An 18279-nucleotide genomic window follows, 5' to 3' on the forward strand; every position below is an offset into this window, starting at 1 on the left:
TCAATAAAAATTATAATTTTTTATATTCATATGTAAGTATTTATTACTGTTGTTCTTGTTTTTTTTTTGTATTGCCAGTAATCGCTGAACGGGTTTTAAATTTGGTCTTATGTACTGTGGTCGAATTTCTGTATTTAGTTCCTTATTTTATACTGTCGCATACTAACCAATAATATACATATATAGCTAAATTCCAAAAATACCCCATTCTGTAGTAAATTATATGTACGTATGTATTGCTTTATAAACTATTCAAAGTGTATCTACGAGTATTAAACAATTTTAACATCAACTGGGGAACATATATTCTTAGTATTCCTTGTATATAACATATTATATAGTTGATAGCGAATAAATAATTGCTTAAGATAAATTTTTACAAAGTAATTCCTCGATATTTTATTTATGTATACCACGATTAAACATTCACATTATGAGTTTTACGGAGAATATGGAAAATATAAAATAAACGCCGATGCAATTCCAAACTGAAATTTTAGTTCCAAAGTTATTGAAGTTTGTCAAATATGGAAAGCATATTTTTTTTACAGTACAACTTAAAAATAAAACTCAAAATCCATCTCTCATTATGTAAGAGATTTACAGGTGAGATTAAATGATTATTTTTTCCTTTATGTAGAAGAATATTGACTGCTTTCAATGTCGCTATGGCATATCACATATTACACACATTTATGTATATACACTGAAGTATATTTTACCCATCTACTAATCTACTTCTCTTCTATCCAATTAACTGTGTGTATGACTGCTTCAAAACACTTTGTGGAATGTAAAGCTGATCATGTCTAAGGTTCGAGGCCCTAGGGCAAGCATCAATCTGCGCAATTCTCCTTAAAAATGTAATGCAAACACTTCATTCATTGGCTACATTCAACATACGTTTGCATGAAGAAGAGCTATTACCCCCTGGAGAGTAGATCTATTAATAATTACTGACAAGTTAATTATTACTGCTCAGTTCAAGATCTAAAGGTCCAGAGCTGGATATGATTCCAAATAAGAAGATAAAAAGTTTACACAAGGTGGAAAGAAAAACGCATGGTCTTAATACAGAAGCCAATCAAGACAGTTGGGGATTCAGTTGCGTATCGACCATTTTGTTTGATACTATTGAGTATCAATCAATTGGTATACATATGGTTTATGTAGCAACCAGTAGGTCTCGCAGGAAGTGCTCGACCATCGATGAAATAAAAAAAAAACTAACAGGAATCACTTATTTAACTCAACGTACGAGTCTCACATAATAGAAGTTTTAGGGAAACTCAAAACTCTGATATATTTATTGTAAGAAGTTATTTGTATGACAGACGTTGTAACTAACTCCGTTTGAGGCCACTGTTTTGCAATATAATCTATGACGAAATACTACGCCTATCTTTGTCAAAAGAAGATAAAATAATAGCAAAGGATCAAACGCAAGATAACATAAATGGCAGAATTAGGTGGACTTAAGCGTTTCAAAAATGAACACACTGGCAAAGATTTTAGTATCGACAGTTCTCCCATCAGTGCTCTTAGCCAAAAGCTGCCAATAAACGGTATTGTCACAAAAAGTAAAATACTATCTACTACGTGCTAGACTTAATCGTAATCGTTACACCTAAAATTCGACTTCGGAGGTTGCCGACAATCGAATAAGATAAATAGGTTCCGCAAATATCCAATCAGTTTACAAACTTTTGACAAATATCATTGGAATTATCCTTCATTTAAAATTACAATCTGTCAAATAAGTACCCGGAAATTCTCATTTAAAATTTTCGTGAGAATATTTCAAAATTTATTTTTTTCAGAGGTTGGCAAAACTGTCAGCCACTATCGTTCTTCAATCTATTGCTGGAAAAAATAACGAGTAGAGAATTTGGTATCCTATTATACAATTCTTCCTAATAGTCTTTCAGAAACTTTATACTAATGTTTCATCATCTTTTGACACTAAGAAACCTTAACCTTAATTTTTTTAATTTTTTTCCACTTCTAATACTTTTTCCAACAAATACCAGGATATACATGAAGAAAACTTTCGTATATTTTCAATTGAACTTGGAACAATTTATAAGGAGCTAAAAAGAAAATACCTTAGATTCAAAGCACTCAGTAGGCAGAATGTCAATGGACGCTACTTATTAAAAATACTTAAATAGATTAACAATAATCCTCAAACAAGTTTATGAAAATCATTTGAGTATTTTAGAGAGTTTAGCTAAATATAGCTAGACATAGCTCAGTCGTTTGATTAGGTGTCACTTGAAGGCATATAAGATTAAAAACTGTATACCTTAGAATTGTATAAAAAATTCGAGTCATTTTTAAGAAACAGGGAATTTACTGTTAAAGTAGCAAATTTCATATCCGAATAAACTGCCTTCCCTAAATAAAAGCGTTCAGCGAAACGTTTTTTACCGCTCAGCGTTAAGCGCCCTAACGCGGAAATTTTACGTCAAATATCAAAAAGTTTATTTGAATTGTTAACTCTGAAATTTTATTGTGCAAAGCAATTTCGTTTTTCGCAGCCAACTTTACTGCTAAACGATCTGTCAAAATCGAATTTTCCAACCTATATCGGCTGTAGGGGTTAGAAAAATGGAATAAATTCGCCAAATCATGGACCATATGCAATACATTAACATTCTGAAGAGAAACTTACGAACTAGTGCTCCTAATCGATCTGTCAAAATCGAATTTTCCAACCGCTATGTCGGCAGTAGGGGTTGTAAAAATGTAGTAATTTCGCCAAGTCATGGACCACATGCAATACATTAACAATCTAAAGAGAAACTTACGAAGTAGTGCAGAAAATCTCGTAATCGGATCTACTTTTCAGATTTACCAAGATAACGAACAAGCACCCCACACTGAATACAAAGCATTGGTTTTATACAATTGCCCTGGAGTAATTAAAACTCCTGCTCAAAGTCAAGCGTCATTTTACAAACAAACCCCAAATGGAGCAGATTCTAATGGAAGAGTGGTACAATATAGACCCATCCATAACAAGGAAGTTGGTCGAATCAATACCAAGACGTTTAGGAGAAGTAGTCCGTAGTAGTTTTTTTGTTTTTTAACTTGGATTTTACGTTAATTGTGGAATATTTTTTTGCTCTTATTTTTGAAGTAGTTCTGGTCCCGAATCGCGGCAGTCGTGAGCGGGCGAATAATCGTATCAAGTGAAATTTCGTAACGTGTCGACTGTCCCGTTCGCCGCACTTGATACAAAACGAATTCAAATTTATTATACGTTTATATTGGAATTTATTAAATTTAGTTTTTTTCAGGCAATGAAATGAACACTATCGTGTTTTTATACAAGTTCAACAGATTGAGATGAAGAACATTACCAATTGGCCATAATGTTCAAGATTCGCGATAAAAGCAATCCCATGGCTTTACCTGAAGCAGCGTAATAAAATTTATATTTATAAATATTTAGTATTTTAAATCATTGACTGATTCAGGAAGTGGTTTAGACTGCCCAAAGATGCATTTACTTGCATCATAATGCTTCACTAGCAGCGGCTTTGTTCCTATTTGGCGAGTGGAAGGTATAACCTCTCTTATCTCTTAGTTGGAAACGACTTTTTAATTGGCATGTGTGAAAGCTCAGTATGTAAACGTAGTTAAAGAGATGGAAACGGAAACCTTGTCCACATTTCAGTAAGTTTTCGCCCGACTGTATATCTAAGTGCCCAGAATACTTTGTTGAGAAATATAAACTTCCACGAGGTATGTCGACTAACTGATGAACTGAAAAAATGTGTGCAAATAACTATACACATTTTTAGTTATCGGATGTATTGATGGTAAACATTTTGGCCTTCAAAAACTAATTGCGAATAGACATACATATGTATGTTTTTCAGCAGAAAAGGATACCACAGTCTTAATTCAATGATAATATGTTTTTTAAGGACCAGATGCTGTAGCAGAAAATCACTCATAAAATTTTTTTTATTCTTATTTATTATGTCCTTAAATCATTGGGCCTAATCATTGAATTCGTTTCGATCGAAAAATGGTTCGATTCGATCAAAAATTTTACGTCGGAATCATTGAAACCGCATCGAAAATAAAATTTACGATCCGTTGGTGAATGAGTTGCGGAAATGTAAAAGAAATAAACCATTTGAAAGTTTTTATGTAAATAATTACTGATGATGGACTAAATTATGTTTTAAATGGGTATTTTAGAGACAAGAGACAAAAACAGACTAACAAAAATAAATTAAAGATGTTTAAAAACGATATAAAGTTGCCCCTCGAAATAGCCAAAGAATTTTCTCAAAGATCCTCAGGCGAATTAAATAATTTTTTGGAAGAAATTTCACAACAGTTAAAGGTAAGTTTTAATTTTTTTTGAACAAAGCAAAAATCACAGACACTTTATCAAATATGTCGCATTTGTCGGATAAAGGTCGATAAAACAGGCTGCTTTCGTAAACGCAATATAAAATGGCATACAATGTACAATATTCGTAAACGCCATTGCATTATTTTAGGCGAAGTATTGAATTCATAAATGCTTAACAGCCCTATATCATATGCATGAGTTATCAAATTGTGTATGAGTTTTATTTTACATGAATTGCAGTAAAAAAAGAAACGAATGAAATAAATAATATAGATAATAATTAATGATTATCAAAATTGGGGTCCCGCCGATGAATATTAATACTGTAACGAAAATGGCACCAGAACAAACTAGAATTGACTATCGAAATCGATAACTTGCCAGATGTATCTAGACATCGATACTCGTAGTTGCCAGAATGTTCGAGTGGCGATGTATCGCTAACAATCGACTATATAAGGGCTGTCGGACTGGCAACAAGACACAGTTCTAATAAGAGAGTTGTCGAGCAAAGTGTAAACAAGTTATAAGTTAGAGTTGTAAAGTAGAGTATTGAATACTAAAGTGTTAAGTTATAAGGAATTAGAAATAAAGTTTAGTGTATAGCCATTAAAGTGTGACTTTTATTTGACAATCCACTGATCGAACTCAGGGTAGAATTTTAGAGTAAACAACAGATTTTGGAAATCCGTTACAATTGGTGTCAGAAGTGGGATTGACAAATAAAATGCCATCGGAGATAATGGTCAAGTTCAACCACAACTCAAAAAGGAGTTGGAGTTTGCGAGAGGCAATGGAAGAAGAAAACATCAACGTGGACGAATTTGTTTTTGAATCGCTGTTAGAGGAATCGACAACGAAAATTGAGGAAAAAGAAGAGATTCCATGTTCGTCAGGTGTAGTGGACATGAACATGATTTTGTCTGTTATGTCCCAGATGTCGTCACAGTTGCAGGCGCAGTCATTACAAATAAAGGAGATGAAATCCCAGTTGGAAGCGCAGGACGCGCGGTAGTCAACGCGAATGGAAGAACAGGACACACGCTTAACAACAAAGTTGTCCCAACATATGAAAGAACTGTCAACGGCAATATCAGCACAATTTTCTTCCCAGTTAAAAGAGCAGAAGTCGGAAACGAATGGGGTATCTTCACAGTTGGGAAAGTAGAAGGAAGAATCAATGCATGAGACTTCAAATAAAGCGGATGTGCCAATACAGCTGGAAAAGCATGAAGAAATTTGGTTAACACAGACTGAAGCAAATGAGGTGCGTATGTCAAAGCCTTGGGAAGCGCATGGGCAGATTTTGTCAACACATTCGGAAGCGAATAGGGTGTCCTCTCAGTTGGAAAAGCAGGAGGAGGAGTCAATGGATGTGACCTCAAATAGAGCAGACATGTTAAGACAGCTGGAAGAGCATGGGGAGAATATGTCCACACAGTTGGAAGCGAAGCAGACGTATATGTTAAGACCATTAGAAGCGCATGAAGATATTTTGTTAACACAATTGGAAGTGAATGGGATGTCCTAACAGGAGTCCAAAGAGGAGGAGTCGATGGAGATGACCTTAAAAAGAGAAGAGTTGTTAACACAGCTGGAAGTGCATGGAGAATGTATACCATCGCAGGTTTCAGCACAGGTGTCTACACAATTGAAGGAGCAGGAGGCACATATATTGACGCAGGTGACCCCAGAGAAGACACATGTGTCATGGACAAAAGATTGTGATATGAAGATACAACAATCTGAAGATGCATCTCCAGTTGTGAAATGTCCAAAAAAAGAAGAAATGTCTGCAGAACATCTAGTCGCAAAGGCACAGTGGAATAATTTTAAGTTGGTGGCTGGTTGTTTATATCGAACTTTAGGCTACGAGATTCACAAAGGTACAAGTAAAGGGCACATAAGAATCATGGAAACCTTGGGAAAATTGAAGGATCAATTGTATTGGGTTGGTTGTCATCAATCCATGAGAGATGACATTGCAAATAAAGTGTCGAGTTCCAAGAGTCATGGTGAAATGAAGCAGTACAGTTTGGGAGCAGTACATTTGAACGAGTCGCCATGGTTGTAGCTGGTCCATTACTCAGTAAATCAGGAAACAGGAGTGTTTTGACGGTCAGGACAGAAGAGTGCCCAATTCATGGTAAAGAGACTGACGAGATGGCGGATGTGTGCATCAACAATTTGGAAATGTGCCAGAAGCTATGTGTTGGAGTTGCATTACATCCACAATCCGATATCATGACGGAAGGATTCATCCGAAATTTGGAAGAGCATTTTAGAAAACTGGTGGACAGGTATCACCACAGGTGCAGAGGATATCCATATATCCATGTTCTTGGCTTATCAGTATGCTGTCCAGGAAACAACGGCGTAGACGACTGCGAGTATAATTTTTGGTTACGGAATAATTTAAGATTTTGGATTAATGCCAATGGAGAAAGGAATGTTAAGGAGGACGACAGTGTCCTAGAAGTCGAGATTAGGGGAAGAAATGCTAAGCGTTTGATTCTGGAAGTATGTCTAATCGGGACGATTAGACTTAAGTGGAGGGCAGTGTAACGAAGTATTGAGTACTAAAGCGTTAAGTTATAAGGAATTAGAAATAAAGTTTAGTGTATAGCCATTAAAGTGTGACTTTTATTTGACAATCCAGTGATCGAATTCAGGTTAGAATTTTAGAGTAAACAACAGATTTTGGAAATCCGTTACAATACAGTGGAACTTCTCTAACTCTAATCACCATAATCCACAAAAAAAACTTTGAGTTAGAGAGACTTCGAGTTATAGAATTTTCATTAAAGCATAACATTTTCAAAAAGCTGTAAAATATAGATTTATACACAGTTTTATTTATTCATAAAGTTTCATGAACATAAGTTAAAACGTATATTCTGTGATTTTGTTTGATACAATTTGCTATTTTTTGGCTTTTGACGTCTGTATCCCATGCATTTGTTACATGATTTATGCAATCCATAAGAGTAATATCATTTTTATTCGCCTCCATACGATATAGAGAGACTCTTTTACAATTCTGCCTAGAAAATTAAATTTTAAATTTTGTATTATGTCCTGGTCGAAAAGTTTGATTAATGGAAGGAATTTTGTATGAAATTTTACTTCTATTGCCAATTCAAGAGTTTGAGTGATGGAGAACTTCGAGTTATGGAAGTTCCACTGTATATTATTACTAAAATATGTTAAATAAAAAAAATATTAATAAAATTTAATTGTTATACCAATATATTTTTATTTAAAGTAATAAAAAGGGAGTTTATGCCAAAATAACTTACATCGCTCGTTAACGAGTGCCGCGATTCGTGTCAGCTTTGTGCTTTTTTGTTAGTTTTGTTATTTTCATTATCAGAAAACTCATCAATTTGAAAACTAAATAAATGAAGTTTTTGACCCAGCGTTGTATAGCCGGTTGAACACCTATTGATTCTATACTATTAAGAATAGATTGCGTTGAGACGTTATTGAATGCTCCAGAAATTTCCAGGAATACTCCAAGAGCATTTTCCTTTATATTTAAGATCCTTTTCGATGCTGTTTACTGGTGCAGTCTCTACGGATCTGTATAAGCACGTTGTGCTTTTATCAATAGTAGTAAAAATATTAAGAATAAAGTAAGTAATTTTATATCAAAAAAACTTTGATTAGTTTACTTTCCAAGCTATCAATTCATATAAACTCAAAAACAAAAACAATTTTAAGGAATAAATTTCGGCTTAACTCCCAACTTCTTGTTAGTAGTCTGTCCACTTTCCGTTGCGTTTTAAAACTTGAATTAATCTGTTCGCCATTGAAGCAATAAGGTTTATTAAACTCATTCTCGGTATTGCAGCTCAAGCTTCCTCAATCACTACTTTTAGGGTTTTGACTGTGTTAAATTGTGGATCCTCTTGATAGAACCCCAGAGTGAACTATTTTTCTGTTCGTAAAACTTCTTTATCTCCCTTGAATAATGAATTATGGCATTAGCTTGCTAAAAATGAAGTCAAGGCCTCACAACTCTTCTGGTTTTTCTATCATCATAATTTCCAACAAATTGCACTAGATTGACGAGTTCATTTTCATCGGAATCCATGTCAGTTTAATCAGTTTCTAAATTTTTTTTCATCAATAAACCCGAATTTCAGAACACCCATATTATGTATCTATAATAGCCTGAGTTCAGTCGCCTTCAGGCTATCGTAGTCCGAAAAATACATTAAGAGAGGTTACTGGCGAATATAACAGGCTACTGATTGCCAGTCGCCATTTTTTGCATATTATCTATTACTATCAACCCTTTTTATAGTATCCAAATATGTCAAAAGCAGGCTACTGATCAATACCAGTATCTTCATTATAGATTGTAGTTTTGAGTAATATAATATATTCAGATGGCCAAAATTGTAAATATAAATAAAAAATGTATTTACATAAATATATATTTGAATGAGTTGCTTTTTAAATATTATTTAAAAAATGTAAAACTATGGAATGGCTTTGAAGCCGAAATAAATAGATTCAGGTCACCCCATAAGACTGGAAAAGAATAGCAGAAGCTAATATTTTAACAATACCATTTTTAAGCAATTTGTAATATTCGGTTTACTTCTGAGGTATAGATATTAATATACAGATTTTGTAGTTCTTTTTTAGGAAATTCTGTTTGATTGCTTATTATTTATTATTTTAGTAGTATTTTGCTCTTCTACACTTATGTTAAATTTTATATGTTTTAGGCATATTTTCTGTTGTATAAATGTGGTCACTTCTGTAAGAATCACAGACATCGTCGTATTTAAGTTGTGAAATTTCGAAGTCATTCCCTTGACCTTTCTGATAGCTATGTACCTTCAGCAAAGAATCGTAGCGCTGCTCAAATCTTCAGAATTTGAGAGACAGCAGTTGATCGGTTGATGGATTTAAAACGCTATTTGAAAATATACAAAATATAGTAAACATAACAAATAATAACATTTTAATCCTTAGCGTCCAAAGGATTGGAACGATCTCTAATTAACCGTCGAATTATTGCGACATTCAAGCTTTCTTCCCGACTCATGAAAAATAATTAATAACTACTCATTATAGTTCTTCTTTATATTTTGGTTGAAATAAAATATTTTTGTTCACGTATTTGTATTTTTAACTGCACAAATTGTCACTGTCACTGCTGCCAAATACTTTCAAAATAATTGTCAAAAATGTAAACTCAGGGCTGTTATCTGCGTATTCTTGGCAACTGAGATAGATAGCTTATCGTAATAAAAAATCTAGTCTCAGTAGCCAAGGCTACTAAAATTGCGATTATTCGCCAGTAGCCTTACTGCCTTCCCTAAATAAAAGCGGCAGCGGCAAATGACTGTCAAAAAATCCTCATGCTCATACAATTTGTATGGCACATACCGACGGTTGAAAAATTCTATTTTCAGAGAGCGTTCCGAAGTAAAGTTGGCTGCGAAAAACGAAGTTTTTCTGTACAATTAAATTTCACAACGACAATTCAAGTAAACATTTTGATATTTGACGGAAAGTTGCCGCTTTTATTTAGGGATGGCGCATCGATGTTAACGCTGAGCGGTAAAAACGTTCCGCCAACGCTTTTATTTAGGGAAGGCAGTTACACAATTGAGGTGTTAAACTGCTTCTTCTTCTTCTTGACTGACTTTCAAGGCAGACATTATTATCGGTGTTGATACTGGTGCCCAGGTATACGAAATTATCTACAACTTCAAAGTTATGACTATCAACAGTGACATGGCAGCCAAGACGTTAATGCGCTGACTGTTTGTTTGATCACAGGAGATATTTCGTCTTGTCCTCGTTCACCACCAGACACATTCGCTTCGCTTCCTTATCCAGGCGGGAAAACACATAACGGTTGTTTGTAAGTCATAAAACTAAACGAGTTACATATAGGGTTATATATATCAAAATGATCAGGATGGCGAGACGAGTTGAAATCCGGATGTCTGTCTGTCCGTCCGTCCGTCTGTCCGTGCAACAGATAACCTGAGTAAAAATTGAGACATCTTAACGAAACTTGGAACACGTATTCCTTGGCACCCTGAGGAGGTTGCTTTCGGCAAAATCGAACCATTGCCGCGCCCACAAAATGGCAAAAACCAAAAACTTATAAAGTGTCATAACAAAGCCATAAATAAAGTTATAAAAGTAAAATTTGGAATAAAGGATCGCACTAGGAAGGGGCATATTTGGATGTAATTTTTTTGGGGAAGTGGGCGTGGCCCCGCCCCCAAATCGGTTATTTGTATATATCTCGCAAACCAATATAGCGATATAAAACAAACTTTCTGTAGCCGGTTCTCCTACGTACTCCCCCACACACCATGAAAAAAGTTGAAATCGGATAATAACCACGCCCACCTCCCATACAAAGGTTAGGTTTAAAATTACTAAAAGTGGGTTAACTCACTAACGAAAAACGTCAGAAACACTAAATTTCACAGAAAAAATAGCAGAAGGAAGCTGCACTGAGACTTTTTACAAAATGGAAAATGGGCGTGGCATCGCCCACTTATGGGTTAAAAAAACATATCTCAGGAAGTATTCGACAGATTTCAATGAAATTCGGTATATAATATTTCCTGACACCCTGATGACACGGACAAATGGATAAATGGGCGAAATCGGTTCACAACCACAACATCTTCCCATATAACTCATTTTTGAATTTCATCTTATTCCTTCACTTTATAATATATACATAAGGAACCAATGAAGATAGCGAAATAAAACTTTACACAAATACTGTATGATCTGTGGCATCACTTGTGAAAAAATTGTGGAAATCGGACTATAACTTTTCAATGTCCCGACTATCGAATATGAATAACTCAGTACCCCGTGGCAACTTTTCACCGAAAATTTCCGAAATCTCTCAGGTATCTTAATTTAATTCAGAGGAAATATTGGGCCTAATGATTGAATCCGTTTCGATCGAAAAATGGTTCGATTCGATAGTAAAATTTTACATGGGAATCATTGAATCCGTATCGATAGTCACATTTTCGATCGAATTGAATTTAGTTACCGACGCGATAAAATGCTTTCCGCGGCACATAGATGTCACTAATTTCGGAATCATTGATACCGCAATATCGAAAATTTGCATCGAAATCAATCCGTTGGTGAGTGTGTTGCGGAAATTTTAAAGAAATGGAAAATTTGTAAGTATTTATATAAAAAATTGTTAATGACGCATTTAATTATGTTTTACATTGAAATTTTAGAGATAAGAGACAAAAACACACTAATAAAACACAATTTGAAGTGTTAGTAAATGAAATGAAGTTACACCCCGACATAGCGAAAGGTTTTTCGCAGAGAGCACCAGGCGATTTGAATAGTTTTTGGGAAGAAATATCAAATAAACTGAACGCTTTAGGTCCTCCAATCAAGGACAGAACTGGATGGAAGAAGGTATGAAAAATCATAATTTGTAAATTTTCGGCTATTAAACTTCTTTCTTAACCTATAACTAGGTTTGGACAGATTTTAAGTTTGCAACAAAGAAAAAAATGGTAAAAAATGCAAAACACATTTCTGGAACAGGTGGTGGGCCCTTCAGCCAAGTTTCTTTAAGTTCACTTGAAGAGAAGGTGAGTGTTATACTGTCACTCAATACATCAGTGAAGATCACTTCAATAGAAAATATCCCTGATGAGATTCCTACAACAAGTAGTGCTAGCAAGAGACCAGTTGAGTCAATTTTTTCCCAGCCTGACATTGAATTGGTTGAACCTACATCACATATGACTCCCGGTCAGGTAATAGAATCTAATGTGGATGCCGATATTTTCTGTACTCCACATAAAAAGAACAAAACAAACAAGATTGATCTTCTTACAGAACAAATAACGATCCAAAAAAAAAGTGGAGACAAATATTTCAAAACTGCAGGACACGCTTGTGAAACATCAAAAAGAATATATTAAAGAACAGTCCGACACAAATAGATGACTTAGAAAACTTAATGAAACTGAAAAGGATAAATTAAAGGAAATGAAGCGACATAATTCCGCAATGGAAAAAATAGCAATAGATAAATTAGAAACCAAAAGGAAAATTTTAGAACTAGAACTTGAACATTTAAATAAGCCATAAGTTTTTTTGAACTAACAAAACATTTCGTTTTAATGAATTTTTATGTTTTTTAACTTAGTCTAATAAAAATGAATTCAACATGTATATTAAAAAATATCTAAAAAACTATCTCTTATTTTACTTGCTTCGTCGGTGGGCATATCATCTAAATCATTGTCATCATCGATGGAATTTTCATTTTCAGTTGTATCCAGGTATGGCTCATTATAAGTTTCGTTAGAATTAAAATTCAAACGAATATTATGCAATGCACAGCAGAAATTAACAATACGCGCTGCTTTAAATGGCTCGTAATGTAGACCTCGTTCACCGCAAAGGCAACGAAATACAGATTTTAATAAACCTATTGTTTTCTCAACAATTATTCGGCCTTTAGCATGATTTCATCCATTTCCAATATGTCTTTTGAACTATTTCTTAAATTTCTGCGCTCACGACGAATTTTTACACAATTTTCATATTCACTATCACTATCACTTAAATTTAACGCGATTGTATCCATTTCAAATATTTATATAAACGAAATAAAAATTCCAGACAATTTAATTTTTCAAACCTGTCAAACTTACAGTCGACAATGAAGTTTGACATTTTTATTTTGTAATAAAGCAGTTTATCGACGGAATGAATGATTGCATAAAAATTTTCGATCGAAAATACTTATCGAATCGAAATCGAATTCGCTGCGGATTCAATGATTAGGCCCATTGTTCTTCAGGTCATAACTTCTCTTATATAAGAATATAAGAGAATACCTAATTATAGAATTTACAAAAATACGATGAGCTTAATAGCTTATAAATCGGTTAATATGTGAAATATATTTATGCCGAATATATGGGTCAAATTGTGTGTTTTCTTAATAAAAATATAGCAATAAATTGCGAAAGTATAAAACGTTCGGTTGCACCCGAACTTAGCCTTTCCTTACTTGTTTGAATTATGTTTATTTAAATATGGAAAAGATTTTTGGAAGTAATATTTATAATAACTGTTCTCACGGCAATCGGATCTACGTAACATCAAGATTATGTGGTGATTGTTTTGTGTCTTTACAACAAGAATTTTGTTATCCATGACCAGTAGACCGGTTATTATAAACTCATCTACTGCATTCAAACCAGAATCCTATTGTCGCTAATTATCGGCAGATTCTCCTTTGGTGTCTCCCATTGCGTTCACACGGTAAAATTTTGTTTCGACAACCCGAGACAAGTTTTTTTGTAATTCTCTTCACATAATTTTCTAAAATTCATGGACGCTTCATCTAGCAAATTGTTGTCCTTTTTATCCTGCGATCCCCCTTTCCTCGTCGCCCCCTCTTCTATCAACTAGGAGTTGCCGAGACAATAGCGTTCTCGTCGGAACGCGGTCATACAAATCTCTTACTGAAGCAAACCTACATAGTATGTATATTTGATGTTTTGACATCATAAACATCAAATATAAGCGCATTCATAACGAAAAAAGTATCTGCATGCCAATAACAATGGAAATAGGTGTTATAGTTTCATAATGGTTCTCCAGCTGCATAAATTCATTCCTTTCCAATTTAAAAGTTTGTTTGATAATAATAATTAATAGATGTACTTTTTTCATACATTTAAAATTTTCATAAAATAAATGTATTTTTATGTAAAATATTATTCTCTGACAATCACGCAAAATTCATATGATAAATCAATTAATATAAAAATATCAAACATGTATGTACAGTGCGTATTTAAGATGTCAACCAATTCAAACATTTCTTCATAGTTTTAAGCTAGTAACAGTAAATATAATTTAACTAAATTGAAAACTATGAATTTGGCTCAATTACAATCTATTTTAAAGCAAAATGAAGTAAATGATGCATATTGCATTTTTCACATAACAGATTTAGATTTCCAAAAATGAGCATATGTATATAAATTACTCAATTTCATTTTTCTCTTTCTCATCTTTTAATAGCACACTGCTTTATTATGAATGATTAGCCTGCAAACGAGTATTATTCGTGTATATAACGTTTTTAGATTATGAAACTAGAATTAGTAGAAGCGAAAGATTTATAGATTATATATGTCATGGAGTGTATGTCTCATTCGATTTTGTTAGAGGACTAGTACAGTTTAGTAAGACCAAAGCACTCATTAACGAACTTTCAATTAGTGTGTTTGACAAATATCTCAACGGTGTCTAAATTTTCAACAAGTGGCTCAACAGAATCTCCAACAGACGTAGTTGATTTAGCTGCCAATGCGATTTTGTTTTTACGTTTCATTTCTAACAACATTTTTCTTTGAGATTCTCGTTTCAACGCTGCGGCCGATAAGACTGATTTTGTTTTAGAGTCATTTCCATTAGATGTACTAACTTTTGTCTTTTGGTTGACAGTCTTTACTGTTTTTGGTTGTATTTTGGTCGGCTCCTTAGGTAGAATTTCCATAGGTTTCTGGAATTAGAAGTATTAATATTGGCTAATTAAGTCTATTTGTATTCGTACCTTCCAATTGTTTTGTCTTAATACTTCTATCTCATCAAATATAGAATTGATATGATCGACTTGCAAATTCACCATATCCCAAAATCCTTGAAGATCATCATTTGTAGTGGGAAATTTGTCTTGTGGTGATGAATTCAAATTATTTTGGCAAAGGCCTGCAATACAATATATTTAGATTAATAAAACACTACTAAACTAGAATTTATAATTTTTTACCATAAGATATATAAGTAAATAATAATTGCAAATTTTCACCAGAAAACAGCAATAAATAACTTATAGTTATATAAATGTATATATATTAATGTCTTCTATAATATAAAAATTAATCGCAAAATGTGTTGCTAAGCGCATAACTCGAGAACAACTGAACCGATTTCGCTAATTCTTTTTTTTACAATATTCCTTGAAGTACAAGGATGGTTCTTACGGAGAAGAACGCAAAAAGTCGAGAACGGCCAAACCTATCTGGCTAATTTTAGTCTTAAAATATTCGTGGAAGGCCAGGAAAAGATTAGAAAGTAATTAAATATGGAAAAATTGCGAGGAAGATAATAATAATAAGAGAATTTTATTCGAATTGACAACAAAGATATAAAAAAAGAAAACAAAAAATAATAATATTTTGAAGGTTGTCTTTGTTGCTTTGTTAAAATATTTTTGTCATTGTTCAATTGCTCGCACTCGCAATTCATTGATGCAATTTTATTAAGATAACACACAATTTGACCTATATATTCACCACCAAAGTAAACGGGAATAGGGGAAACTTGGCACCTGTTAGTATGCAAAGAAGTCGCAGGAGGCACTGACAGGACTTTAAAAGATTTACGCGACAACCAAAACGTTTTTGCCATGATACTGTTGGCAGGTGATTTACGCCAGACTCTTCCAATTATTCCTGGATCAAGTGTTGCTGACCAACTAATCGCATGCTTAAAATCATCTAATTTGTGGCGACACATAAAGAATCGCCAATTAACAACTACCGTACGAGTGCTTTTGCAACTACAGTGGAAGTTCTCTAACTCGAATCACCATAATCCACAAAAAAACTTCGAGTTAGAGAGACTTCGAGTTATGGAATTTTCATTAAAATATACAAATTTTTAAAAAGCTGTAAAATATAGATTTTTACAGTTCTATTTATTACCTTCGCATAAAGTTTTATATATATGTATATGTTAGAAAATCTATTCTGTAATTTTGTTTGTTGCAGTTTGCTATTGCTATTAACTCTTGACGTCTATGTCCCATGCCTTTGTTAGATGATTTATGCAATCCATATGTGTAATATTATATTTTTTGTTTGACTCCGTACAATATAGAGGGGCTCTTTTAAAATTCTGCCTCGGTAAAATTTTAAATTTTGTATTATGTCCTGACCAAAAAGTTCCATTTATGGAAGGAAATTTGTATGAAAGTTGCACTCTATTACCTCTTCAAGAGTTCGAGTTATAGAACTTCGAGTTATAGAAATTCGAGTTATGGAAGGGAATTTGTATGAAATTTGGCTTCTAAACGCTATTGCCAATTCAAGTGTTCGAGTTATGGAGATCTTCGAGTTATAGAAGTTCGAGTTATGGAAGTTCCACTGTATATCCAATTGCGATTGTAGAAGCTGTTGGAAATGGTAGGGTCGCAGTTGACACCTCGATGGATTAATAACATTTCCAAAAGATTTCTGTCACTTCATTTCACAATTATCCCACAGACTATTTTAAATTGCCTGGACTATCCCCACTCCCTTGCAATTAAAAGTAATGTGAGTTGTTAACATGTAAAGTAATCAATATCGTCATCGAAGCCAAGTTTGAGCCAACTTTGAAACATGCTCATTTGTTACATACTTCAATAAACGATTAAAAAAACAAAGTTTTACAAATTATGACAATTTACGCTTAATAAAGTTCTACGATAATGTATATCAATCATTTTAAAATTTATCGGTTATAACGTTTTCGTCTTTATGCGTAAGAATTTTTTCTCTGTATTGAAAAATTTACTAATTTAATGTATACCTTAGCCACAAAAACGTGTGGGTCTGCTAGTGTTTTAATAAAATAACATAATAATATTATATAAAATATAAAAAACAGTGGAAACAAATAAATTTACCTTCAAATTGTTTCATCTTTTGTGACACCAGCAACCGAGCTTTGCCATACGCTGAACGCAAAAAGCCTAGAGTGTCCTCCGAAATCTCGGGATTGCCCTAAAACATTCATTATTGTTAATTACAAATTTTAGCTTATTGAGTAAAAATTCTTATGATATTATATTTAAATAACTAATTAAATGAATGAAAACATAAAAAATGCATAAGAAGTACTTTTTCAACAAATTGTGTTGTCAAAAAATTAAGCATTATGAGTGAACATCCGAAATATAGTTCTTCAAAGGGGTTTCAGATTAATTTTTTTTCAACTCTTTTAAGTCTGACAATCAACAGTTAAAAACATTGCCATTATAATCCACTCAAAACCGTCAGCCGATATAAATGTGTTTTTGATAAATATTATCTTATATTGGACAAATCCAATTCTAACTTTCTATATCTTTTTGTTAGATTTTAAACACATTTTTAGCTAAATTTTTTTTTTTTGAAAATTTGAGTTTCGAATTTTTATACTAAAGCATATCCGTCCAAGTACATAACATTCCTCCTTGTAAATATGTTGGCATTATTACCAGATTATATATATATGTATGTATATTCAATTACATTTTCTGATTTATCATGTGTCTAAAAGAATTGGATGGTTTTGTGATTAATATTTAAAAAATAAAATATTTGTCTTATAAATAATACATAACAAGTAAGGAAGGGCTAAGTTCGGATGTAACTGAACATTTTATACTCTCGCAATTTATTGAAGAAATTTTATTTACATAACACACAAATTTACCCATAAATTCGGCATAAAGTTTAATAGAATAACGAAAATCTTCATATATAGTATTTGAGGGCTGAGGTAATTCCTGAACCGATTTCATTCATTTTCACCAGCAAGGTGCACTATAACCAAGACTATACGCTCACTTAATTTTACTATGATATCTCACATATTAAGCAATATATGCGGAATAAAACCTACCGTATTTTTGAAAAACCTATCATTAGGTATATGGGAGCTAGGAGATGTTATGGCCCGATTTTAATAATTTTTGAAACAAAACACTATTAAAAGAAAACAATTTCCTCTGAACTACATTAAATTATCTAAAGGATTTACCCATATTTTCTGATAAAATTTATCCTTTGGCGCTGAGTTCAACATGTTCGATA

At 33.1% G+C, this 18279-nt stretch overlaps 2 protein-coding genes across 7 annotated transcripts in view; one reads left to right on the plus strand and one right to left on the minus strand.

Moving 5' to 3' along the window:
• Positions 1-49: 49 nt before the first annotated feature.
• LOC105218985 (disks large-associated protein 4) overlaps positions 50-18279 on the minus strand; it is a 30218-nt gene continuing 11988 nt past the window's right edge. For all 6 annotated transcript variants that reach the window (XM_054235142.1, XM_054235141.1, XM_054235143.1 and 3 more), the window contains 3 exons: positions 17109-17205; positions 14991-15145; positions 50-14939 (listed from right to left, as the gene is read on the minus strand). In XM_054235142.1, the coding sequence (XP_054091117.1) occupies positions 14649-14939; positions 14991-15145; positions 17109-17205 (543 nt within the window). In that variant the 3' untranslated portion in view covers positions 50-14648. The remainder of the gene's footprint in view (positions 14940-14990; positions 15146-17108; positions 17206-18279) is intronic.
• LOC128922543 (uncharacterized) lies at positions 11424-12502 on the plus strand. The gene is made up of 4 exons (XM_054233470.1): positions 11424-11565; positions 11629-11818; positions 11881-12330; positions 12368-12502. The coding sequence occupies exons 1-4, from the start codon at positions 11555-11557 to the stop codon at positions 12500-12502; spliced, it is 786 nt and encodes a 261-aa protein (XP_054089445.1). The 5' UTR covers positions 11424-11554.

The sequence above is a fragment of the Zeugodacus cucurbitae genome, chromosome 6, assembly GCF_028554725.1.
Source record: "Zeugodacus cucurbitae isolate PBARC_wt_2022May chromosome 6, idZeuCucr1.2, whole genome shotgun sequence".
Taxonomy (NCBI): Eukaryota; Metazoa; Arthropoda; class Insecta; order Diptera; family Tephritidae; genus Zeugodacus; species Zeugodacus cucurbitae.